The sequence below is a fragment of the Carassius auratus genome, chromosome 38, assembly GCF_003368295.1.
Source record: "Carassius auratus strain Wakin chromosome 38, ASM336829v1, whole genome shotgun sequence".
NCBI lineage: Eukaryota > Metazoa > Chordata > Actinopteri > Cypriniformes > Cyprinidae > Carassius > Carassius auratus.
In genome coordinates, this window is record NC_039280.1 from 7,859,119 (window position 1) to 7,884,653 (window position 25,535).

General features: G+C 37.8%; 4 protein-coding genes across 7 annotated transcripts; 1 reads left to right on the forward strand and 3 right to left on the reverse strand.

Annotated features, from left to right (window-relative positions):
- Window positions 1-1,948: 1,948 nt before the first annotated feature.
- On the reverse strand, window positions 1,949-11,985 carry rrp12 (ribosomal RNA processing 12 homolog). Its single transcript, XM_026223782.1, is given in 35 exon segments — window positions 1,949-2,339; window positions 2,419-2,501; window positions 2,584-2,651; window positions 2,974-3,052; window positions 3,146-3,189; window positions 3,278-3,391; window positions 3,497-3,660; window positions 3,753-3,911; window positions 4,009-4,097; window positions 4,222-4,379; window positions 4,808-4,915; window positions 4,996-5,101; window positions 5,186-5,266; window positions 5,350-5,508; window positions 5,596-5,689; window positions 5,817-5,884; window positions 6,025-6,179; window positions 6,335-6,497; window positions 6,584-6,648; window positions 6,768-6,889; window positions 6,978-7,120; window positions 7,205-7,255; window positions 7,257-7,320; window positions 7,406-7,506; window positions 7,595-7,706; window positions 7,787-7,878; window positions 7,988-8,086; window positions 8,191-8,318; window positions 8,845-8,983; window positions 9,366-9,482; window positions 9,734-9,839; window positions 9,943-10,019; window positions 11,061-11,144; window positions 11,271-11,494; window positions 11,754-11,985. Coding segments are annotated over 35 exon segments (3,855 nt in total). The 5' UTR covers window positions 11,893-11,985; the 3' UTR covers window positions 1,949-2,239.
- Window positions 11,986-12,289: 304 nt separating this feature from the next.
- On the reverse strand, window positions 12,290-17,207 carry ubtd1a (ubiquitin domain containing 1a). Of its 2 annotated transcripts, none has more exons than XM_026224943.1 (3): window positions 16,555-17,207; window positions 13,858-14,085; window positions 12,290-13,634 (listed from the first exon to the last, which is right to left on the reverse strand). In XM_026224943.1, exons 1-3 carry the CDS (start codon window positions 16,634-16,636, stop codon window positions 13,252-13,254), a joined length of 693 nt encoding a protein of 230 aa, XP_026080728.1. In that variant the 5' UTR covers window positions 16,637-17,207; the 3' UTR covers window positions 12,290-13,251. The 2 variants fall into 2 exon arrangements, with proteins under 2 accessions (XP_026080728.1, XP_026080729.1); XM_026224944.1 differs by lacking the exon at window positions 16,555-17,207 and adding an exon at window positions 15,258-15,619.
- Window positions 17,208-17,870: 663 nt separating this feature from the next.
- zdhhc16a (zDHHC palmitoyltransferase 16a) lies at window positions 17,871-24,550 on the reverse strand. 3 transcript variants are annotated; one of them, XM_026223784.1, is made up of 11 exons: window positions 24,419-24,550; window positions 21,740-21,976; window positions 21,460-21,654; window positions 21,264-21,352; window positions 21,128-21,156; window positions 20,022-20,155; window positions 19,644-19,748; window positions 19,002-19,078; window positions 18,787-18,910; window positions 18,585-18,655; window positions 17,871-18,495 (listed from the first exon to the last, which is right to left on the reverse strand). In XM_026223784.1, exons 2-11 carry the CDS (start codon window positions 21,965-21,967, stop codon window positions 18,393-18,395), a joined length of 1,155 nt encoding a protein of 384 aa, XP_026079569.1. In that variant the 5' UTR covers window positions 21,968-21,976; window positions 24,419-24,550; the 3' UTR covers window positions 17,871-18,392. The 3 variants fall into 3 exon arrangements, with proteins under 3 accessions (XP_026079569.1, XP_026079568.1, XP_026079570.1); XM_026223783.1 differs by lacking the exon at window positions 24,419-24,550 and adding an exon at window positions 23,234-23,372; XM_026223785.1 differs by lacking the exons at window positions 19,644-19,748; window positions 24,419-24,550 and adding an exon at window positions 23,234-23,372.
- mettl18 (methyltransferase 18, RPL3 N3-histidine) lies at window positions 23,971-25,468 on the forward strand. Its single transcript, XM_026223787.1, has 2 exons — window positions 23,971-24,120; window positions 24,367-25,468. The coding sequence occupies exons 1-2, from the start codon at window positions 24,019-24,021 to the stop codon at window positions 25,231-25,233; spliced, it is 969 nt and encodes a 322-aa protein (XP_026079572.1). The 5' UTR covers window positions 23,971-24,018; the 3' UTR covers window positions 25,234-25,468.
- Window positions 25,469-25,535: the final 67 nt, after the last annotated feature.

Consider the following 25,535-nt stretch of genomic DNA (forward strand, 5'->3'; position numbering starts at 1 on the left):
ATATATATATAAAGCAGCACAACTTCCTGCACTGATAATAGATCTGCATATTATGATTTCTTGTGACACTGAAGACTGGAGTAATGATGCAGAAAATTCAGCTTTGATCACATTAGTAAATTAAATTTTAATCTATATTAAAACAGAAAAACGTTATTTTACATCATAATAATTTCCACAACATAAATTTGTTTTCCCCTGTATTGTTTATCAAATAAATACAGCCTTGATGAGTATACGAAACTCCTGTATAAAATTTTTTTTTTTAAATATTATTCTGATCCCAAACTTTTGACTGGTAGTGTGTGTGCATGTATGTCAACTTTTGCAAATCTAAGGCAAAATGGATGCTCATGCATTAATACAGAAAGAATATTTTTCTTTGATGAAGTCATTCTCCAAGAATTGGTCAAATTTCTAAAGATTGCATAATTTTTTTCTAAACCTTCTGCGTGATTGCTGACTGTCTTTGTTTTTAATAATAGTTCATTTTTTCTATCAGAAACATTTTACTGCCTTAGTGTAAAGTAACAAAACGCTTGATATGAATGAATATGATATGAATCCACATGACAAATAATATCCCTGAAGCTTAGACAAATTCCATAGAAAATAATAACTAATCTAAGAGCTGTATGTTTTAACTTTATCTCCACTCATTCCTCTCTGTAATGATTTAATACTCAGTAGGAGCTTGATTCACATCATGTAACAGCAACCAGTGCTGGCCCAGATCTGACCCACAAGGATTTCACACGGGCCAGATGTTGGCCAGATCTTGGCCAACACAATATTGCTGTCTGGGTATGGTCTGATGACTGCAGCTCCTTTGGCTGGGTCCACCGATCACTCATGAGAAACATCGGTGTGTGTTTACTGGCTAGAAAACCTGGAGCCCTGTGGCAGCACTGGAGATGTTCCCATTACAGGCTCTGACAGCCACACATTATTCCTCTGCCTGCTGTGCAGCGACAGCTTGATTGTTCTTGTACCAAAGGAGAATCATTCAGTTAGTGTATCTGTAATACAGTCTATATTTCCAATATCAGACTCAAAATTAGAACAGAAATTATTTCAGTATGTATCTGAATGCTGTTGCAATAAGTACTCGTTAACGCGCCTACATCGTCGTCTGTTGTGAAGTGAAACATTGCCCTCTATTGGCCAAAATGACTGCAGTACATCAGACAGTATTCAGAGTTCGATTTAATTAAAGGTTCTGACATTTTAATTGACATTCCAAACGGTGTTTGTCTGTTGTGATGAAAATACGACCATCCATACTTGCCTTCAGAGAAATCACTTTCTTTGTAGAAACTATATTTGGCCGAACATTCAGCAACTCACTAAACAGTTTAATTCAAATATTCTATATAAACCGCAGGCGGATGTAACTTAATGAAGTTATTAAGAGGTTAAAACGTTGTCCTGTGAGAATTTCCTTTTTTTTCAGTAAAGAATTTTCTTTTTGTAAAAGCCCTTCAAAATTAAAACAGAACAAAGAAACTCATACCCCTTTTATAATAGGCCTGTGTCATGTATTGTTAGTGAGAGATAGCTCTCAAAATCAGCTAGAGCCAGCAGACACCACCATAAACTGAGTCTGTATCACTCGATTCTCACAGGGCCCATCAGGGTAAATCCATTCAAGCTTATTGAGTAAGAGGACACGTCTGACCTCCAGCGGACCTCGTTCACTCTCTCTCTCACACACACACAGCTGGGATCTACATTAACTCCACCAATATCCTCTGCTGAAAAACTGTAGCACACAATATCCATCACTCCGTACCACTCATGAGATTTAAATTACTTTTTGATGGGCATATGGGAAATAGGTTTTTGTAACTTCAATAAATTTAGAAATCATTCTATTAAAGCTTCAAGAAAAAAAATGGCATTAGCCTTAATGTTTCAATACAAAAACTGGAAGGACAGTGAACAGCAATATGGGAATTGTAGTTTTTAATGGGGGTTTTCTGAAGAGTTTATTTTCCGTCCAACATAGGAAGTCCATAAATACATTTGGCACAAAGCTATTGTCATACTGCTATGTTCTTAAATCCAACCACAGCACACATCAAATAGGACCTCTTGAAATCATCTTTTGAAGAGATGCTTTCACAAGAGGTTCTCAAAGCATGAGAACAGGAACTTGCTCCTGTCCTCTCTAACTTTAATCTTATCATACAATGAAAAATGGGGGCAGATATAGGAAGACCACTAACAACAACACACTTTATGCTTTCCTCTTCTTCAGTATCCTCGATCCAGAGCTTGCTCCTTTTTTGGCCCCTCTGACCATGCCTTTGAACTGGCCTTGAAGTTTGGCCTTTTTCCTGTTAAAGGTACAAGTAATGTTTGATCAGCTGCATCCCTCATTAGAGGACACATGTAAATACAGGCTTTGATCCTTACCTGCGGTTAAGCTGGTCTTTCTTCAATGGTACATAGGCATATGGGTCACACTTGCCAGCCTTCTTAACATCACCTTTTCCCTTCTGCAAAAAACAGATGTTTAGAAGCTATTCATTTTGTTATTTACTAAACATGTTCTGATGAAAATGGCTCTTCACTTCTAACCTTAGATTTGTACTCCTTCCCAAACTCTGGTCTTCTATCCAGAGGTCTGTGGATTCCAATGCCACCAGCTGAGGAGTTCAAAGAACCACAATATATCATGATATTACAATCATTTCTTCGGCACAGTAATAGCTTTATTTTAATTAAAGTACCATAGTAAATCCACTATATTCTTTGAAGTATCTTAGAATGCAATGGTATTAATATAGTTGACAGCAAGTTGAGTGTGATACAGTCAAGTCTAAGAAACTGTCCAATTAGGGATTCAGTGAATCTGGAAGTCTGTCCGTGTAATTTTGCACATCTGTACACTATATACTGTATATTATTTCCAAAGGAAAGTAAAAATCTACAAGATAGAATTGAACTTCAAAAATGTTGTTGTCCTACCTTTGTATTCCATTGCAGGTTTGACATCCATATCATCATCGTCTAGATCATCATGCATTTTCCTCTTAGGATTCTTCTTCTGTTCAACAGGGACAGAGAGAAACTAACATCACAAAACCTTTCTGTATGCTTCCCAGTTCTGTCAAAGCAAGTGAAATACATAAACACTTACAGTTTTGACTCCAGCCTCTTCAAGTACATCATCCATTTCAGCATCTGAAGAAAGATATGGATATGACTGCACTGTTTTTATTATGATTACAAAATGTGAGCAATTTGTTTAACACAGATGTTTATATCCCACCTTTAGTTTTAGAATCATCGTCTTCAACCTCCTCTTTGATGATCAGCCTTCCATCGGATGTCATCTTGAACCCATGCTCCGTTTTGATGGCCTTTTTTAGATTTGGGTTGGTGGCTAGATATATTGTGGAATAAAAATGAGCAATACACACACAGATATATGAATGTACTTCAATTTGAGATGACCGAATCAAACTTGACAAATCTAAAGAGCCTTTACCCAAAACTCTCTGCGCTGCTTTTGGATCGAGGAAGTTGAGTGGTTCATCAGATACGCCTTCCTTTAGCCAGGCCTGGCCCTTTTTCATTGGCTTCTTCTGACCCTTTTTAGGCTTCTCATCCTCATCTGAATCAGAGTCTGTCTCGGCCAGAATGTCCTCAATACTGCAGAGAGACAAATAAATGAAGTACATCTTGCTCAGCACTGTAAACTAAGCTTTAAAATAACAATAAAACTTATTATGGAAAAATTGTACCTCTCTGCTTTCACTTTAGGCTTCTCATCCTCAGTGTCTGATCCGTCCTCTTCTGTCTTGATCACGAGTTTGCGTCTCTTATTCCTGGCCTCTGTTTTACGGATGTTCACTAGAATCTTCTGTTGATCAGCCGGCAACATGCTTTTGACCAGCTCAAATCTGAAAACGTTTTACATTACAATTTATACAAAGACACAAAAAACGCATTAAGAAATCAAGGACCAAGTAGTCAGATTTGATCAGCTGCTAAACTTACCCAAATTTCCTAAACAACTTGGTGTAAATGTTCTTAAGTTTCACCCTAAAATGTCTTCGCATGTCATTCATATTGCTGATGCCTTCCATCTGCAAGATGATAGGGGGGGAAAAGAATTGTAACACAGTCACTTTAATAACAGACACCTCTCCGACACTTTTCAAATGTTGAAAATATGAACTTGAAAACACTCCCTCTCTCTTCTTCACTTACAATAAGAGCAATATGGCTGGCTAAAACCTTGACATCCATAGAAAAGAGCAAGACTTTTAGGAAACCCAGAGAGGCTTTGACGACATCCCGCGTCCTGCTCGAAAGCAGCAGACACACATTTTGCAGCAGAGCCTCAAGTGAGGACACATCGATGGAATCTGCACATAAAGACCAGACCAAACAACATTTTTGCTTTACGGTCAAAGATTATAAACATTTACTGATTCTTTACAATCCATGTATCACTACGTTTTCTGAAGAAAAGGAGTTGTGCTTCCCCATTAAATTAAAAACAGGCTAGTTGTTTGATTGTTTCCACCTTATTTTTAAAGAATGGACATTCCTCCAGATATTTTTTATCTTTAACGTGCAATGCTTCCGGTCACATGCCCATTACGTTTCTTTGTATTATAAACTGACAACGTCATCATATTTTAATTCATAAATCAAACACTCTGGTTTGTAGTGCAAATAGTAATTCTTCTAGTTATTCATCTACAGCAGCAAATGAACTGGAAGTATTGCACAAAGAAAATAGCTTACTTCTGTTTTGCACATTAAGGTGGACCGCAGAAGTCCCTCCTACCTTTATAGTGGAACACTAGTCTTGTTAAAGCCAGAACTGTACAGGTGATCATCGTTACAGAGCCAGTTAGTCCAATAAACACATGACCTAAATACTCATTTATGGCATCTGAAAAAAAACATTAAAAAAAATGATTTCAGCTCATTGACACATCATAATACAACCAAATTAAAAGGTTTTATTCTCACCTTTTGTGTTCCCACAAAACCTTACAAATGCATTTCCAATCTCAACTAGGAGAGAGTAGGCATTTTTGCGGGCACCAATAGACATTTCCTTAGTGCAAAGAATGACCTAAACACACGAAAAGCCCAAATATTATAACGTCTTATAAAGAATAACGCTCTAATTTAAGATTGTGCTCTATACAAGACATACCTCAGGAAGCAGAGCTGTAATGAAATCACGGTGTTCTTCATTCAGCTGCTTCACTATGTGAATCAGACACTTGAGTCTCGGCTGAAAAGTGTCAAAAAAGCACCACATATTAATCCATTACACATTCTGTGTGGAAATATGATTGTGCTTTTCACAGCTCTCACCCGTTTGGAAGATGATGCCGCTGTCGTCAGGCTGTCCATCAGCATCGTTTTCAGCTGCTCGAGATTCTGCAGAACAAAAGCCTTACAAGACGCACTCTCTCCTCCACAAATTTCCTCCAGCACACGGTAGGCTTTCTTCTGGATCCTAGAATCCTTGCTCTATATACACAGACAAGTATTACATGAAGTACACTCATATCACAAGAGTGAAAATATGTTTTAAAATAGTAACAGGAAGATTCTTACCTCCACAAAGGGTTTAATCAAACTGAATGTCTGGGTCATGGATGCTTCATCTACACACGGAGCCATTGCCACAATCAAGTCGATAACTGAAAGCCTACAAAATAAGAGACACTTATTTTCCAAAGCATGATGTAAGTGAAGGTGCCATTCCACTGAAACAAAGCACTTTTCATATCTAGAGCCTTGTAAATAAAGATAATAAAGGTAGGGCGCTGTTTTACCGTGTGAATTTAGAGTTGTCTGCACTGTTGAGTCTCTCTGATGCTTTCTGCAGAAATGTGCACACCATCTGCAACAATGGAACAAATGTTTAGAACCGGCAACAAGGGCAATGGCACAATAAATATATGCAGACTGCAAGATATTCGCAGCAGGAGAGACTGCAATAAAGTTATTCTTGCTATGACATAATTTTTATAAATTAATTACCGCCTGTTCTGTAATGCTCAGGTAGACTCGGATTGTGTCCAGGACAGCCATCCTAGCAGACGCCGTCTCTCCAGGTATCGGCGGCTGACTGTAGACGTTAAATAGGATGGGAAGGAAGTTCTTGGAAAATCGTTGCAATTCTGCCTTTTCCTCCTCTGCGGATGACACAGAATAAGAAAAAAAAATGCATTCAGTATACAATCATAAATCTCAAAGAGCAGTCGTCAGAGAAAATATAGCCACAGCAATAGAAAAAAAAAAAAAAGCCATTCAGATTTTGAGTTGGTTTGGTTTTAACAGCCCAGCTGACCTGTTTCACAGCTCTTGTTGATGAGAGTCCGCAAGGCCTGGCAGATGCACAGGCGGAGGTCAGGGCGATCATTTAGGGTCATACCCAGAGACCGAGCAAAGCCCTTAAACGATGTCAACAGATCGGTGGGTTTAGTGCAGAACCCAGGTAACATGGTCCAAATCTGGAAAATACAAATTACTCCTTTAAAACAACAGGGAATCAATTCAAATAGATGATCCATTCCACAAAAAAACTAAATTAGCGTACCTGCATCTGTAGAGTCTGATACACTTTAGCAATCAATTTCTGTCCTGACTGCTCCAGTTCATCAGCTGAAATATCAGAGATCAATATTTGCATAAGCATATCTCAACATGTGATTTAATAGGGTACTACAGACACAAAATTACATTTCAACGTGTAAACCAATGCGAGTGTGACCAATACATACCTGTCTGTTTAAGTTTGTTTGCCAGAGGGAAAAAGTATGAGATGAAGTAAGCCATCTGAGTGTTTTTCACATGATCTCTTATGACTGGGATCAGCCAGCTCCGCGGGAACTCCAGGTCATCACTGCAAAAAAAAAAAAACGAACATTTCACAGCATTAATAAACTACTATTTAATTCAAAAGACTGAGATGCACCAGCAAAGTAACTCACTCTGTTCCAGTGATGAGGAGGGGCACAGCTTTCAGGACCACCTCTGGGCCCATGCTCTCCACCGCACTGCCCACAGCCAGATCCAGCTCTCCAGAGAAGGGGAACTGAGGGGTGGCCCGAAGGTCACCGAGAGACTGCAGACTCTGAGGATCACAAACACGTCTGTGAGTAAACTATCAATTACATAGAAACGCACAAACTACAGAATATACTGTATTTCAGTCAACCTTTATCATAATAGGATGAGCCTGTTTTCCTGCAGCTCGGTAGAAAGCAGCCCAAGGTCTGCAGCACAAACGGCCAAGAGGCATGAAAACGATAGGACAATCCTTCCTCCACGATACTGAAAGAGACAGAAACTAGACTTTAGCAAGACCATGCTCTAGAAAACATAGCATTATGAAAAATAAAAGTCTCAGGTAGCTCACCGAAACATCTTTAAGATGCAAGCCCCATTTCCAGCTGATGTGTTTGGTAAAACGGATCCGATTTCAGCCATATGCGGAGCCACACACTGATTTAACAGAGTCTGGACACAGAAGGGGAAAGTAACACTTTTAAACATACAAGAACAAAAAGAAACACAATACGCTGCTGATTCACATGTCATGACAAACCTTCAGAGTCTGAGTCGCAGCAGAGACAACTTGTGTGTGTGGAGACAGAAGACACGCCATGGTGACAGAGAAGAGGCGAGGAAGATGACTGATGCTCAGAGAGCTCTGTAAACTAGAGGCCAACAATTATGTAATGACCAAGATTCCTCACAAAGGCAGCAAACAAAAGACTCAGTGCTGAAAAGGGCCTACCTGGCAAGATGAGCATGGGCTTTTTCCATTACAGCAAGCCATGCTAGTAAAGGCTGCAGATCATTCTCACTTGGAACAAAGTCATATAGAGCCTAGAAGAAAGGTGTTGGAAGATGTGTCAATCTACAAAGTGGTCAATTAAAAAGCAGAATCAAATCCTTCTGAGACCATGTGCATGTGTTAAGCGATTATCATACTCACCGTGATGATCTGTGCGTTCAGTTCTGCAGACATGCTGGCAGGACAAGGCTTGCTGCTGAAGAGCTTGTGGAAAGCCTGCATTGCATTTGCTGTTACCAGCTTCAGAGAAACAGACGTGAGTGTTAAGAATTGACAAGTCAATGAGAACTGATTGATTCATTTAAAATGAAAACTAGAATGTATCCCTTAAACTGCTCTATTACCACATGGCTCAGGGTCATCAAACGGAGAAGGGTCTCACAGCAAGATTTGACAGAGCTCAGGGGAAGAGCAGACAGCAGGTCTTTCAGAAGACCCAGCACATGCAGAGTGGTAGTGTCTTCTTTGCTGCCTTGAGACGAAAACAAAGATTATCACTCAATCAGTAAGCAGAAAACTATTTAATTCTTTAAAATCAGAAAAAAACAACAACAATTGAATCCACTAAGTGTATTGTACCGTAGGTGGCGTTATAGGACAAATTGTGCTGCACAAGTGCCTCTGCAATGACTGCCTCTGCAAACTAATGCAGTTTGATTTTCAACATTAATATGTATGTTTTATCTAAAACTAAAATGCTTTTGAAAAATACAATTATTCATTTACACACTCACAGGATTAGTTCCACCAAAAATGACCAAGCAGTGAGGTATGAGAGTAGAATGGCTGTGTGAAAAGATCAAGGAACCACTCATCTGTCCTTTACTTGCATTCTACACAGAAATGCACTGTTGCTGAGTTTGCTCTCTTGTTTTTCCTTTATTCTTTTTAAATGATTTAGTGGTAGCCTGAGATGCTGGATAATTTCACCTGTTATCAAAAGCAGGTCTCATTGGTTGTTTTAAGCGTTCTGACAGTAAGTACATGAGTTTACTAACCTCCTGACTGCTCCAATTCTTTGCAGCAGAATTTGGCTGTGGCGGCTGCTGCTGGGTGATGGACCGGGGCATTATCAGAGAACATGAAGTCGCTGTACTGAAGGACTGCGCAAACACCCAGCTGTGCTGCTTTACGCACCTGCAACACATTATTCAGAAATATGGCTGTGCAATTAATTTCAAACAATTCCAAATGCAATATCACCTAGCTTGTCAATGAACATACAGCTCTGTGCAGTGAAAGCTGCTCAACCTGAAGGAAGGTGATGGAGATTTACTACTAATTATGGGACGGGCTTTAAATGACGAGATGCGCATGACAATCACATGCAATTAATTGCACAGCCCTATTCAGAAATGTCAAATAATTAGTCATTTGCTCTGCAAAGCGAGTACAAAAATAGTGTTTCCATTGTGTATTACCATAACATCTAGTGGAGGATAGAATTATTAAAATTGTACAAAAGGAATATCAGCGGTAACATTCCAACTCTGAGCGAATGGGAGTCAAACAGACAGACCTTTGGCTTAGAGTGCACCGTGAAGACCAAAAGCCCCTGGTACATCTGTAAAGTTGAAGCGTAACTCCAGACTGACAGATCCTGTTTACGCAGCAAAGTCGCAAGACAGGATATGATCTACAAATGAATATGGCAGAGATTAGTATAGCAGCGATTAGAACATGAAAGTTCAAAATAATAAGAGGAGACACAAAGCGCACTTCCTCCTTGCATCACAACCTCATCACATACATTTCCCCTCTGGTGGTCTTCAGTCATTTTAGATAAAAAAAAAAAAAAAATACCAAACCACTTGCTGTACGAACTAAATCAATCAGGGGCATCTTTATAAAATCAAAATGTTAGATTTATGAGAAGAGTGTACAAACCCATCGCAGACAGGACACAGAGTCAGAACTGGCTTGGTTTGACATGATATCTAGTAAAACCTTTGCTGTGTCTGAGAACTTCTTCTTAAGCACTGCCACAGGCATCCTTGAAAAGATGAGCAGTACATGTACTTATTTAGATCAACAGCTAAGGCCAATCAAAAATTCCTTCCTATGCGGTTTTATTTGACTCATGACGCACCACTCACCTTTTCATGACCAGGTTTAAGAGATAGGCAACAGCTGCCAGAGATTCACTGCTATCTACAGCTTCGAGTGTTGTCATCTGCAATTGTCATTAGCAAAAAATGCTAAATTAAAAGACATCAAAGTAGGGCTGGACAATATGGTCAAAACTTGTATATCACAATATATTTCTTAATTTCGGTCAATACAATATAATTCTGATATCGATATTAACACTATCAAAAACACCTCTTAAAAACTGCCAAGAACGCCCACAACAGATGTCTGTGTATACAAACTTAAGAAAAAGTCTATGACATCTCATTTAAAACCATATAATATTCTCTAAAAATTTATATAATTTCTTTACAAAAATAATAGTGTATTTACGGAATAGTGTACAATGTAACAAAGCTTTGTGTTTCAGATAAATGCTGATCTTTGGATCTTTCTATTCATCAAAGAATCCTGAAAAAAAATATTGATATTCCTCTCTTAAATATTGATAATCAGCATATCAGAATCTTAGAATGATTTCTGGATCACGTGACAGTGAAGACTGGAGTAATGATGCTAAAAATTTAGCTTTGATCACAGGGATAACTACATTTTAAAATAAAACGGTTATTAAAAATAGTAAAAAAATATTTCAATTGAACTGTTTCTGCAGTACTTTCGATCAAATAAATGCAGGCCTGGTGAGCAGAAGAATTCTTTAAAAGAAAAACATTATAAAAAATTCTTCAAAAATCTTCCTGTTCAAAAACTTTTGACTTGTAGTGTAAGTTGATAAATCTTATAGATTGAAAAAAAAATTATTTAGCCGGTTTAAAGAGTATGAAAAGTGCAGCAGGAAAAGAAAAAAAAAAGCCTTGCTGGAAACAGCTTTGTAAATGCAAACTGATTGTCAAACGCCACAATGAATCAATGTATAGGAAACACTGGTAATGTATCGAAATATCGGAAATGTGTTTAAAAACCATAGCAGTGTTATTGAAAAAAATTATATCACGATACATATTGATATTGAATTATTGTCGAGCCCTAATTCAAAGACTGATCCACAGAAAGTGCACTCAAGTATTTCAACACAGCCAAGTTGGTATGAAACAAACTGATTCCATTCGTGACTTCAACTTACCAAAGCTCCAAAGTACTCCGTCTCCGTCTCCTTTCCTCCCTGAGAGCGAATCACTTCAGTTACAGCAGCCAATACAGCACAGATCTGTAGAAAATGAAGACATTTATTATACACATTCAGCATTTCAATTTTGGCCGAACTTTTCCTTTAAAATATTCTTGTAATAATAGCTTAAGGTGCAGTTCTCTGGCCATCAAACTGAATACAAACCTCTTTATGTGCTGCAGAGTTTGACTCCCAGTAGCGCTGTACTTTTCTAAAAGTGAGGTTGGAGCAGTCCGACAGTCCACTAAGAAAAGTCCCAGAGGTTTTCTCTGTCAGGGCTTGATCCTCCATGGCATCTCCTGCTTCCATGGCATCACTGCTTCTCTGCAGACATCCTGCCTGAAGCTCATTGTGGAGTTTCAAGGAATCTACTGTCAGATCACTTTTTTCTGTTTAAACATTGACAAAGATCTGTTAAAACTCACGTTCACATCAAACAGACCATCTCAACACAATGTTACGACATACTAGTCACGAATACAGTCAAAACATCGGCAGTCAAACTGACTGTCAGAAATTTTCAATAACCCCGATATTAAATTAGTCGTCGCCCTCCAAATAAACCAAGCATCATGCTTTTTTTAGCTTGTTCACGAAGTTCGACCAGCTAACGTTACCCACGTGTTGTCAGACAGGCCAAAGTCTTACCAGAGGGACGGCTGAAATATCGGCCTCTCGCGGCTTTTCGATGGCGACTTGTCTCCGGATTGGAGTCACTACTGTGACCTTTCTTCCATCGCCTGATTTTCTGTGCTGTTCCGGATCGAAGTTTTCCGGACTTCACCATTTTAACAGGTGAAATTCCTTACAGTACTGCAAGCACGTTTGTCTCTCAGTCTGACGCCGCGTGTCGCGCTTAGACTTGCGTCATCAGCGCGCGTCTTCTTTGGAGGGGGTCTCATACCGCCATCTACTGAGTATTAAAAATAAATAAACTTAAGTTGATTTTATGTCCGTCAATGAATTTTGAACAGTTTTAATTATTGCTCTTTCTCCTCGAGCACTATGTAAGAGATGAACAATGACATGTCTAATTCTTTAGATAGCATTTAAACATGTTCTACTGTCTCAACTTCCAAAAATTCACCACACACAATTAAATACCATTTTGTCTACTTTTTAATTTCCCTTAATTCCAACATGAGCTGGCACTCATATAAAATATACTATTCTAGTCAATTTGCTTCATATTGTATATTATTAATATCAAAAGAGCAAAGAATAACTAAAAGGTTTCCACTCACATGACAGGACATGTGGTAAGCTGAGAGTTTGTCAGTCAGACATATATCTTTGTACGTTGTTTATTAAAACATGGTGTTAAAAATAAACCATTCTCTGGTATTTACACTGACACACATTTTGACATGTTTTACAGTTGCTATTTCATTTAATCACATAATATTAAAAAAGAAAAAAAAAATCCGTAAATAAATCCTCTCTTGTGGTGATTGGATTATGCCGCAAATGTTGTTAACAATTTATGATTTTTTTTAAAATTATTATTATTATTTATTTTTTATTATTAACCTGTCTGTCCTGCAATACATTATAAAAGCATGTCAACAAACAAATGTATACAAACAACTTAAGCACATGAACACAGGTTGTTTTGTTTATGTTGTTGTTTTACAGATAACACAGATACGTAAAAGTCTCCAGTCTATGATTAGTCCCCTATAAGATTTAAAAATCCATACGCTCTGTAAATTGAAAAAAGTTCTGCTCAGTAATGGACACTGAATCAAGGGTCAAGGCAAATGATACCGCATGGAATATGGAAATGAATATCCACACAACATATGTAGGGATATTAAAACCAAGGCAAGGTATCTAATTAAATATTATACAATTAGTATGCTACAATTATTGATTGTTAAGCATACAGTAAACGGAAACTTATTTTGCAAAATCTTGTGAATATACTCTCCAATTGCTGTGTAACTATATTAATATTTTACACATGCATGTATATATGACCTTTTCAGCTCCTCATAGGTTCAAGAAAATATACCTTTCTGGAAGAAAATGTTTGTGTTTAATATTTAGAAAAGCACAAGTGTTGAAACTCACACCGGATCAGTGAGATGATATAATAGAAACATAGGTTTGAGTTCATTGAGTCCCAGTTCAAAGATTTGTGTGTTTAGTTGGGAACAATGGGCTGACTAACATTGACCTGTATTATAAAGTCCTTCTGGATTTTGGTGTCTTGTAAACGTGTTTTATCCGTGAGTAGCTTTCCAGAGAAAAACCAGCGCTGGTGTGCGGTATCAATGTCTTCCTGAATTTGAAGCTGTTTTTTCAGCTGACGGATGGAATCGGCCATCGTGGCGCTGAGGCGAAGGTCTTTTCCGGTGGAGAGACGCACCTTCAGCTGGAACTCCTTCTCCTCCTTCTCCTGTAGCTCAGAGTTTTCAGACACATTATGATCGTTGCACTCAGACAGCAGGTTGACTGGAGGAGCCAAGCAGTATGCAGGGAGCTGATAGCGATTCCCCAGTTCATCATAGCACTCCATAAGAGACCCTGAAAAAGCAAATCAAAAACTCCAGTTCAGCTCAAATGCTGTTGTCATAAACCAAATGTGTATATTTAGTATGTACATATGTATATTTATATGCAAACTACTGTCTAAAAGTTTGGGGTTAGCGAGGCTGTTTTTTTTTTATTATAAAAAATGTCATAACAGTAATATTGTAAATATTATATTTATATTATAAGTATATTGAAATGCTGTTTAAATCTTTACCATGAGGCAGTGTGATGCTGGCTCCATCTACAATAGCCTGCGCCAGTTCATGGTCATTACAGTCAATCGCGACAGCTGCAGCTTTCAGTGCATCCCAGATCTCTTTACGGCCATCAAATGCTGGGGCCGTGTCCCAGAATTCATCTCTTTTACTGCGCAGCTGGCCCTCTGTCATAGGATATTCACTCTTCCACTTGGGCTTATCTTTCTTCAGGGGCTCATTGCGTCCTTTCAAGAGAAAAAGACATAAATGTAGAAATGTCACCTGAACAATCTTCTGATTATTTAGATATGCATTGCAATATATAAAATGGTTCTGATTTCTTATTAAAGGACAAGGACAGCAAATACATCTCACAAAGTGCATGTGACATCACAGCTTTTGCCCAAATGAGATTCATTGGACCTTTCCAAGAATCTGATTTTCCACACTAGAAGCTTCTCTTAAGACATGTAGCAAATGTTTCCAAGCACATAAATGGTGGTTTAAAACTACCTTTCCTTTAAACAAATTAAGCTATATGGATCTAAGGTAAAAATCTGCATCTAATCCACAACCATAAATCCCAACAGTCAAGCCAGCCCAGCTGAATCTCAACTAAAGACGAAGAGCTCAAGTACAGTAGGCCAAAGGGAAATCCATTTGAAGGCTATTGGCCTCAGTCCATAAGTGGCCAAATCTTTTGTATACAAACAAAATGTGACAGATGCACCGCACAGATTTCAAAAGAAACATTGTTAGCGATCTTGAGAATTTTCATCACTATTGTAATAAACCTGCTTTCGAGTCAAAGCAGCAGTCACTGCGACGCACTGGAAAAAGCAAAACAAATTATTTATAGTGTCTGAGATTAAAGACTTAATCGGGTGATGCAAAACAGGATTTAGTGGCCTCTTTCCCATCATGCATCACTCAAGATTAGAGTAGAACGCCACGAAACAAACACACTCCACAATTCAGCATTTTCAATTAAAATTTGAAAAAATTAACTAGTATCAAACCATTTAGCTAAATTGTTCCTTGTTATTATGCATTTTTCTGATAAACAAAGACTTATAAAGTCCATGATGCACTGTGATAAACCAGCATATTTAACACACATTCAAAGTAGCCTAACACTGGAATTTCACGAACACACAGATCAAACTGAAACTAACATCTTGCGGACTTCCTTTTTCATTTCTAAATACAGGAGATTAAAATGCTAATTTAATTTGGCTTCCAAAGGCAGGAAACTTTGGTATGACAGAACAGGTATGAACAAATCTGTATCTGCTAGCATTACCAAAAACCTGCTAAACCTTTCTTTAGATTTAGGATCTTATACTAACAAATAAGTAGGCTACAGACAACAACCTCAGCAGTTGTAGTATCTAACTCTAAACTGTACAATACTTACTTTTCAGCACAACAGTTATTGTTGGTCGATAGTCTCTTGAGTTTGCAACTCCCATGGTCTGAGCTGTCAGTTATTCCTCTAAGCAGTGAAAAGTTACTGGACAGTCGCTCCTATGACTTCATGCAGGGCTTTGAGAGACAATCAACTCCAGCTGCGCAGTGCTACAAGTTGTCCTGTCATAACAAAACTCATGACACTCCACTAGTATCTTAAACCAGTTTCTTGCTAAATGTGCACGCCCATCACCAGTTTTCTGAATCTAAAAATAACAACTGAACAAATACAAATCTAAGAAGATCACCAAGATATCTTCTAGCAGCATGAAACAGACCTTGCTTTTACAATCCTTGGCTTGGGTTTAGATGTATGAGTTACAACAAACCTAATCAAGTCAACTCTATTTTAGACTGGGACGGATAGTCAAAAATAAACTGTAAATCCCAGGATTGTCTAGAGCAGGTGCATCCAAGCAATTCCACAAATACTTCTAATCTAAAATGTCCCAATCTTAATGGATTTCTAGGTAAAGAAAGAACATGTTAGCATTTAAGCAGACAAGAAGTTTATATAATATCCAATAGGTTAATCTTTTTGTGTTGTGCCATCAAAATTAAGTCATTCAAGGAAAATTCAAGGAGACTCTCTTTATGTTGGTTTGCTTTAGAAATCAATAACATTCTTTAGAGTTACTGCAGGGACTTTTGGGATCTAAAGTGTAAGATCTGCCCTTGTACAAAAAAGAACACTGACCCTTAATGCCCAGTTTGAAATGGTGCCTAGAGGTACTTAAGATGATTTTGGTGATCTAAGGCATAGGTTTTCAAAATGTGGTCCAGGGACCCCCAAGGGGGTGCATAGAAAAGTTTAGATAAATCAATTAAAATAATATTAAAACAAATAATTATACGGTAACTTTAAATTAAATAAATTAGTAAATAAATATCTAACAGTACAGTGCTAAAAAAATATTAAATATAAATATTTTTCAAATAATAATTAAGACACATTAATATTATTTTATAATAAAGAAAATTCTATGGATTTCTTTAAAAAAATGTGGGGGTCTCATGCACAAGGTTAGGAGTTCATGGCATTTAAATAAAACTATTATAATAGAAAAGTTGCTCAGATCTTGGCAATTTACAGTGATACATTCTGAAAAAATATCAGAAATATAAAAAATTTAAATTATAATAATTTCACAGAGTAGGACAAATAAGTTTCCTCGTTCCAGGAACACCACAGTAAACGCATTCACACTATTTCCAAACAGGATTCCTCACAGATGAAGCCTTACCTCCTCCTTTGGTGCTGTATCTGGATGCATTCCTGGAGGACAGGTGAGACCTTTGACGTATCACTCCAAAACAACTTCCCATCACTCAAACTCACATCAGGACCAAGCTTCAGACGCCTGGATGCCCGAGTAAATGCATTTCTACAGGATCCAAAATGCAAGAAGTCCTAGTCAATGACGTTAATAAATTATATTTAGTTTTTGCATAAGAAAGATTTTGTCTAGTTGAATATTATTTTAGGTAATCAGATATTTTGCTGTCCGAGCGCAGACACATGCCCGTTCTATTCCGCTGAGTCGACATTCGTCTAAGACTTAAGCTGATCAGTAACCTTCCAGGAAGACAAAGTCATCACACGAATGCAGTCAATAGACAGGTAGTACAAATATAAACTTGATATTAAATTATCCTCGGAGTTTAACACACACATAATTCCGTATGTTGTCCACACTCAAACCCCTAAAGAAGAATTAATCAGTGTTGAGCCCTAAACAATGAAACCGGTGAAGTGGTGAAATCTGCGACTAGAGGGCGCTCTTGCACATTATCCTGAACAAGCGCTGCATGGAGAAACAGCAGAAATACAGCAGGGGATATGGCATATTCATGTATATTTTCCCAAACGTTACTCCAGTTACTGATACAAGAAAACTGTAGTTATTTGCTATTAATCACCACTGACCGGAGGAAGAAAGAAAAAAATAAATGAAATGAAATGGTGAAAGGATGGTACACTGCCATCTAAAGGCAGCAATATATTTAATGCACAGCAATGCATTTATAGATGTTAAAGCTGCAGTAGGGAACTTTTGACGCTCTAGCGGTTAATAAACAGAACTGCTTGCGTCTTGCGGAAGAACATTGTAGCCGTTGCTACTTCTCTCTGTTTAGGTCTATGAAGAATCACAAAGGTACTGGGTTACTCCGCCGCGGTACCCCCGAAGCAATCTAAAATAGTCCGAATATAAACACTTATTATAGGTGTACCCTAGTGATTCAGGACAAGCTAAAAACACGGTTTGGGAAATGGATTCATGGTGTACTCGCTTATTATGTTCATTTTTCTACATTTTGAACACAAACAAAGTTACGGACCGCAGCTCTGATTGGTTGTTTTTTACCTGGAGCGCATGACTTTCTGCAAATGGCAATAGGATCACTGGGAGGAGCCAGAGGAGCTTGATTTTTTCCTCAGATTATCTGTCTCATATTCTACTGTCAGGACATAATGACAGGTTTAATAAATATGTAAAAAAAATTTTTTTTACAAAAGTTCCCTACAGCACCTATTACAAACATCCAAACAGTAAAATGATGAAACAAGAAATGCTGTTTATTTAGCATATAATAAAATTCTAATCAAGTTTCTTCAGATGTGGTTGACTATGGAAATGAAGTATTGGATTTCAGTGCATTTAAATGATACTGTAAGTGATATAAATAATAAGTTAAAATCATATTTACATAATCAAACATTAAGCCCCACATGGCTGGAGGGTGAGTAAATGGTGACTGTTTTTTTTGTTTTCAGGTGAACTATCCCTATAAACACAGTATCTTCCAGAGATCGCACAGACAACTGTCATGATTTCATTATAAAACATTGATAAAAACATCCAAAATATTCATGGTATTTCTGGAGGGCAGCCCTTTCGTTTGGCCAGAAAGAGCAAAGGTCATCCAGTGAGATCACCGTCTAAATCTGGGCTCTGCAGTCTCCTGTGTTCCCAGGGCTCTGGTCCAGCATTCAGCCTTGGCTCAGGCTCAAAGGCGCATGAGGCTCACCCTGAGGAGCGTGTTGGCCACCGCCAACTAAAACAGTCAAGTCTTTAATGTCTCAAACTGGCATCATGTCTTTTTTAAGAGGGTAAATGTCCCATGTCAGTCCGTCACCATAAGGGGTGTGTCCAGAGGGCAGGAGAACACGAGTCAGCCAATGACTGTGAAGATGATTATAATAATTAACATTAAAGTCACAACTTACAGACTGCAGAATTTGACTCAGAGCATGTAAAATGTGTAATTTTACCTTCTCTTTTCTACACCAAAGAACACCTTCCAGTTGTTTAGTTTGCCATAACTAAAAGGATTACGATAGACCTTTAAAAAGAGAGAAAAGGTTAAATCAAAGATAAAAAAAATTATTATAAAAGTTTTTAAATGGTTACAAGAGATCAAACAATAGGAAGAAAATAAATTCCAATCAGTTATAAAAGTTACCAACAACTTACCCTTCCACGTTTTGCCAAACGTTTGGCCTCTTTGCTGTTAATATGGCGTTCAATGCTGGTTTCTCCACGGGTGATAAGTAAAGCATGCCACAGTGTGAGAGATCCTAGAGCGACTGACACCGTGCTGATGGAAAAAAACAGCAAGCATAACAAAAGATGTGAGTCTATGCAAATAGTAAAACCAGTATTGGGGCCTCAGTGAAAGAATAGACTACCTTGTAAGGACCCACATGTAGATAACACTCTTGTGAAACATCCTATCTTTGTAGGTGTATGGAGGTTGCGAAATTTCCTTTGTCCATTGAAGCATCAGAAAAGCAAAGGATATTGGATATTATTCAGTGAAAGTGAGAGTGAAAGTGACATGATATACAGCCAAATATGGTGACCCACACTTGTAATTCATGCTCTGCATTTAACCCATCCAAAGTACACATACACAGCAGTGAACACACACACACCAGGAGCATTGGGCAGCCATTTATGCTGCGGCACCCAGGGAGCATTTGGGGGTTCAGTGCCTTGCTCAAGGGCACCTCAGTCATGGTATTGAGGGTGGAGAGAGATTCATTGCTCCAAATGGAAATTTTAACGCACCCGATCGTACCAAGCAGAGCTTAAAAAGTCTAAAGTTCACCAGTAAATCCCCCTCATCCAATTGTGACAAAAGCAGAGTCAGTAAGTAATACTCATTTAAATATGCACTGTTAGCATTGAGATAGGGAAGGTCAGAAAACATTTGTTGGATTTCATAGCATGCTGTTTGTTTAAGAGTGTTAAATAATGAACCGTGATACAGAAAACAAAAATGACAGATCTAAAACCAAATCAACAACAGGAAAAACGACTTGAGCCACCTGTACTCCCTTCCCAGCCACGCCTTCTGACGGGACAATGCCGATGAGCAACCCAATCCCTGTCACCGGGACACCCTGTTTCTCCACATCCAAGTGTCTGAATTGCTATGGAATGGCAGAGAGACAGCTGGTAATTAAGACATGCCCGCTACACCAGACTTTGAGAACAGATAAAGAAAAGGAGAGACACAACCATTCAGAAAGAGAGGAGTTAAACGCTATCTACCTTATTCATTAGAATAAAAAAAAGGGAAAAAACAATGCCCACTGAGGTGTTTTTCAAGCTTTAAAATGTTATGACACAAAGACAGATTTATGCTAAATGGAAAAGAGCAAAGACAAAACAACAAATATATATTAAAAAAAACAAAGCCTTACATCTATGGAATTGTATGCATCGATAAACAGATTCCGACCGCTGATGCTGCAATACATGCAGCCCAGAGTCAAAAAGAGACAAAAGGAGAAGAAGTAACGATGATTGTAATGGCCAACACAGTTGTTAAGCCAAGCTGAATATAAATAATTAAGGACTTAACTACACAGAAGTGGAAAAATATTAAATACATCTGGGCTGTTAAAGGAATAATTCACCAAATTTAATTTCAATTCCATCTAAATTCAATCTGACTGTTACTTACTCACATTTGAGTCATTCTAAACCTTTACTCCTTTTGTTCCCTGGGGGAACGCAAAAGGGAAACTCAAAGCAACACTGCCTGTCACACTCAGCTGCCTTTTCAGTATTTTTCCAACAAAGAGTTTTTTATAAAGTTTTTGTTACGCCATTAACAAATCAAACTAGCTATAAGGCGATTTATAATATTACACATTTAGATTTGTAGCAAAAGAGTATTTGAAAATTGGAAAGAAATACAATGGTGCTTAAGGAAATAATTCTGTTATACATAATTAAAAATTATTATTATTATTTTATCCTCATTGACCTCCATAGTAGTTTTTCCCCATTATTTTTTATGTTCAACAGAAGAGAGAAAATTTTGGGGTAAACTATACTTTCAACAGTTTTAATAAGGGAAATATCTACAATATCATGAAGAATTCAAAATGACAATCATAACACAAAGCAGTGGATAATGTTAGTAAACATGATTATTTAAAAATATACATGTTCAAATAATCTGAGCTGATGGATTCAACAAAAGTAAACGGCCTTGTAGCTCAAAGTAGGTTGTCTTTAAAGCTTTATAAATGATCATAAAGATAAACTGTTGAATTCTATTCTGAAAACTGTTCTCGTCAGTCTTTTCCAAGCTATTATAATTACTGAATGCAATACAACTTGTGAATAGTTTGCAATAACATGAATCTGAATAATTGATGACAGAATTGTAATTTTTGGATGAACTGTTCCTTTAAACTGAATGTTTGATAAAAAACAGCCAGTATATAAGAATTTTAGAGTAAAATAAGATCAAATGGGTTCACTTTTTACAAATAGAAAGGTGATTTAAAAAGGATACGGCAATGATGATCCATTTTTAGAATACATCTGTAGAGAAAAACACAGGGATGTTGATTCATGTAAGTTTCTTACAGTAATATAATTCAGTGCAGCTGACACGGAGTCACCAGTCAGATTTGATATGTCTCTCTTACGTTTTACAGATGCCACAGTGATGACTTCGTGCTGGTTTAGGAATGACGCACTTTTTACAGAACGACACAAACGGGACCTCGTTTTTCATCTGAAACCCAATGTGAAGAAAGAAAGAGGAACTGACATGTTATGAATGACATTAAAAACACACTTCAGTTCAGCTACTGGATGGTGGCATGTCTAAGGGAGGCAAACCTTTGGAGGGTATCCAGGAGGAGTGTTCGTGGCTTTGTAGTAATGGAAGACTATCATGACCAAGATCCAATTCCCATAACAAATGTGCCACATCATCCAGCCAGTAGAGTACGTTTGGAGGACCAACGGTAGAAGGCAGACATATGCGATGAAAACCACAGAACTGGTAAGAGCTACTACCAAAAACACAAACACCTTAAGAGAAGAGAAAAAGCGCAGGGTGTAAGAGAAACAAACAGTCATTCCAAAAAAACAACATGACGGTAATTATGAGATTTACCATTCCAAACCATCGTGTTACGACCTCCACTGTCCAAAACACTGGTTCAAGGATGCAGTCCAGTACCACTTCAGAGTTAGTGAGCGAGTTAAAATAAAGGGATTTGAAGATCAGTTTGATGTAGCTCACAAGCTGCCTCAGTATCCTGGGCATGCGATTGCGACTGTGTCTTGCACATCCGCGCATGCATCGCAGCAGCAGGTGCATGACAGTAGTGCAGGGACGCATGTTCAGCACCTGTAAAGACAGAAACTTATCTTTTAATAATCTGTTTGAACATCCTGAATATCGGCACAAGCAAGTTCCTCTGCATACGGCCTGCAATTTGCTCACTGACAGTTGCCCTCGAGCTGAACCTGTAAGACAATTAGAGTAACCAAGTATCCTTCTAAGCAGATGGTGTGGATGGATAGAAACCAATAATGCAAGCATAGTTTAGTTTTCTGATACCCCCGAATTATCCAACATAATACAAATATACAATAGGTTGATGACCTCTTTTGTTCAGTCTTTAGAAAGCAGCATACTTCACATGATTGCCCTGATAACAATGCACCTACAACACCCCGCCCTTTTAAGTTTACTTAGGTTTAGAAATAAAACTCAGGGATGGTGACTAATGCGTCTTTCCGTGGATTTGTAGTTGCAATTAAACCATTAATCTTAGTAGAAGTGTTTCAAGCCATCCCTAAAAGAGGCACTGGATGTGAATTTCGATAAAGATCAAAAAGATCTGGGATGATGAAGAGAAACTTTGTTATTTATTTAAAAACGTAAAGCAAAACACTAAATCAGTGGCAAGCCAGTTTCAAGATAATACATTTATTAATCATATAGGTGTGTCTTCCGGTAAGAATTTAAAAAATGTTAATGTTAGCACCACATGCCCAGACGTTGTAATATTAAGACATGTGAGCGACAGATCTGGACAGTCTACATTCCGGTCACACCAGTGAATGTGGAGGGAACATCACCACCCGTATGATATAACATTGTAATTGTGACAGACATAAGCAGAAAGAGTTATATTGGACAGTAGATACTGTAAGATTTGTGTAAAAATGGTCAACATCATATCCCCCCCCCCCCCCCGGCCCCCAACCCCCCCAAATCATAAACAGACTATAATCTCAAGGAACAGAGTCTGTGCCTCTAAAATTATCATTGAGAGAAATACACTCATAGATATTGTTAAGTTAGTACATCACAGTGTCAAAATGAAATATCTACAATATATAGTTACATATGTAAATGTATTATCTATCTATCTGTCTGTCTGTCTGTATTTCATTTATCTATCATCTGTCCAATGCACACTCGTATATAGATAGAAAATATACGTATATTTCTCTGTATACCGCGGATCAGTGATGAAACAAGGCATAACAGTGATGTTGAGTATCTCAATCAAACAGCAAGTATCTCAATCAAACAGCAAGAGCTAAACATTAAAGATCACAGCATGGCAGAAATTTGTACAATCGGTTGTCTTACCTGCCCAAGATCTCCTCCTAAAACTGCGATAAAATCAACTCATGATACCGTTGGATGTTTTTATATATATTTCGAGACAGACGGAGAAAAAAATATTTCCATCTGTTGTCTGTCTGCCTGACGCTCAGGGATGTGAGCTCAGCTGTCACGCTGGGAATTTTGGGAATTGTAGTTTAAGGCGTGGAAAGCGAAAATATTATCCGGGAATATTTTTATATGTATATTTTTATATTATTAATAATCAAAATTGCGTTATATTGTGTGGTCTTTAATGAATTAATCGCATTTCGGTTCGATTTTTATAGCATTTAAGACAAATTGCATAAGGGAATTGTGGGAATTGCAGTTTGGTTCATGTCCAAGTCATTTCCTCGAATCGGTTCATTCGAACACTTCCTTTCAAAGGAACGGCTCAAAAAAAATTCAGTGATTCTTTTAAGTCCGAACGAAAGTTCGCATGCGTGGGCTCTAAAAACAGAGATTGTTTACGTATTCTTTTTTCTCCCCCGGCCCCTTTTTTTATAACGTTGTACTATTTCCCAGTTTTCTGTCATGAATAACCAGTCCATAAAATCTAAGTCACAATAACCATGAACTTATTTAAGCATTAGCTTATTTACATTGCTAATTCACACCTCCTGGCTGAAAATGCTGTCGGACCTATTTCTGAACCTGTTCTGTTCAACCAATGCATTGAAAAGATTCGACTCAAAAGAACAATTCGTTAAAGACTCGGATAACGATAGCAGATGTTCACACGTGTTATGGCCGAAATAGTATAAGAGATGGCATTCAGTTTCAACTTCGATATTCCTTTACAGACAGACGAAACAAACGATAAAGAAAACAAAGAAGACAAAGCAAAAGAAGTGAATCTTAATTGCTCGGTAAGGGAATTTATTATTAGCTTGTTAAAACCGGCTATATCTTGGCAAGTGCTGCAAGACAGCTAACTGTAAAATATAAAATTATGCTTTAAGTGTACAGCACACTTTAAATTCTAGGACTAGACGATATTCCATTTCAACAGTTAAAGTGAAAGCTTAAATCATCAATATGTAGGGCTTCTTTCCATGTTGTGAATTGATCTTTAGAGATCATAATGCACAATTGCACATATTTTGTTTCCATAGGAAGTCAATGCAGTCGTTTCAAATAAGATAAAGGATGCTGTGGAGCACCTACCTTTGTTGGATCCTCTGTCCCAAATTGAGAACTGGGTGCCTGAAACCATCACCATAGGTGCCCTGCCTCCCCTGCTCTGTCTCAATGAATCAGTGTTTGAGAAGACTGCTCCTGAGCGAGAGGACAGTGAGGAGATACTGGCCAAAACACTGACTCAAAACTCAGACCTCATCTCTGGAATCTATGAGGGTGGGTTTAAGATTTGGGAATGTACTTACGATCTACTTGAGTACATTGATAAAGAAGGAGAAACCTTCGCTGGGAAAAGAGTGTTAGACTTAGGCTGTGGAGCTGGTCTACTTGGCATACTTGCATTGAAGAAAGGAGCCAGCAAAGTTGATTTCCAGGATTATAACAGCACTGTGATAGAGCAGTTAACAGTACCAAATGTTTTTCTCAATTGTGAAGATGATGATGAAAATAAAGAGAAAAATAGCAGCCCACCGTGTAAGCGAAAAGCCCTGAATGCAACAGAGAAATTACTAGATCGTTGTGGTTTCTTCTCAGGCGACTGGAACTCTTTTCTCACACTTATGCACAATAAAACCCCATCACCGAAATTTGACATTATCTTCACATCAGAAACCATATATAACACCGACTACTATTCTTCACTTCATAATGTGTTTTGTGACCTGCTTGATGAAAATGGTATGGTTTATTTGGCAACCAAATCTCACTATTTTGGAGTAGGAGGAGGCCTTCATCTGTTTGAGAAGTTTGTGGAGCAGAATAATGTCTTTCAGATCAGATATTTGAAGGATGTTGAACAAGGTCTTAAGAGACATGTTGTATCATTGACATTCAAAAAGTGACATTCAAATTGTTTTGATGTATGCTATTGAGTAATGTGCATATGGAACTAGGGTGCAAGTTAACATGCATATTCTTTTAAGAAAAATGGATGGTTATGAAATCCTAAATTGTGCTTGGTGTAAATAACTAATGTTAAAACAGCAAGACCACCATCACAGAAACTGGAGTTTGGTGAAACAATCTGAAGATTTGTTGAAGTCTGTGTTCAAACTGCAATAAAGCACTGCAAAACCATCATCAAATAAACAAGAACTGACACAAGTTTACCAGCATACATCTCTAGAATTTATGAAGCAGAATC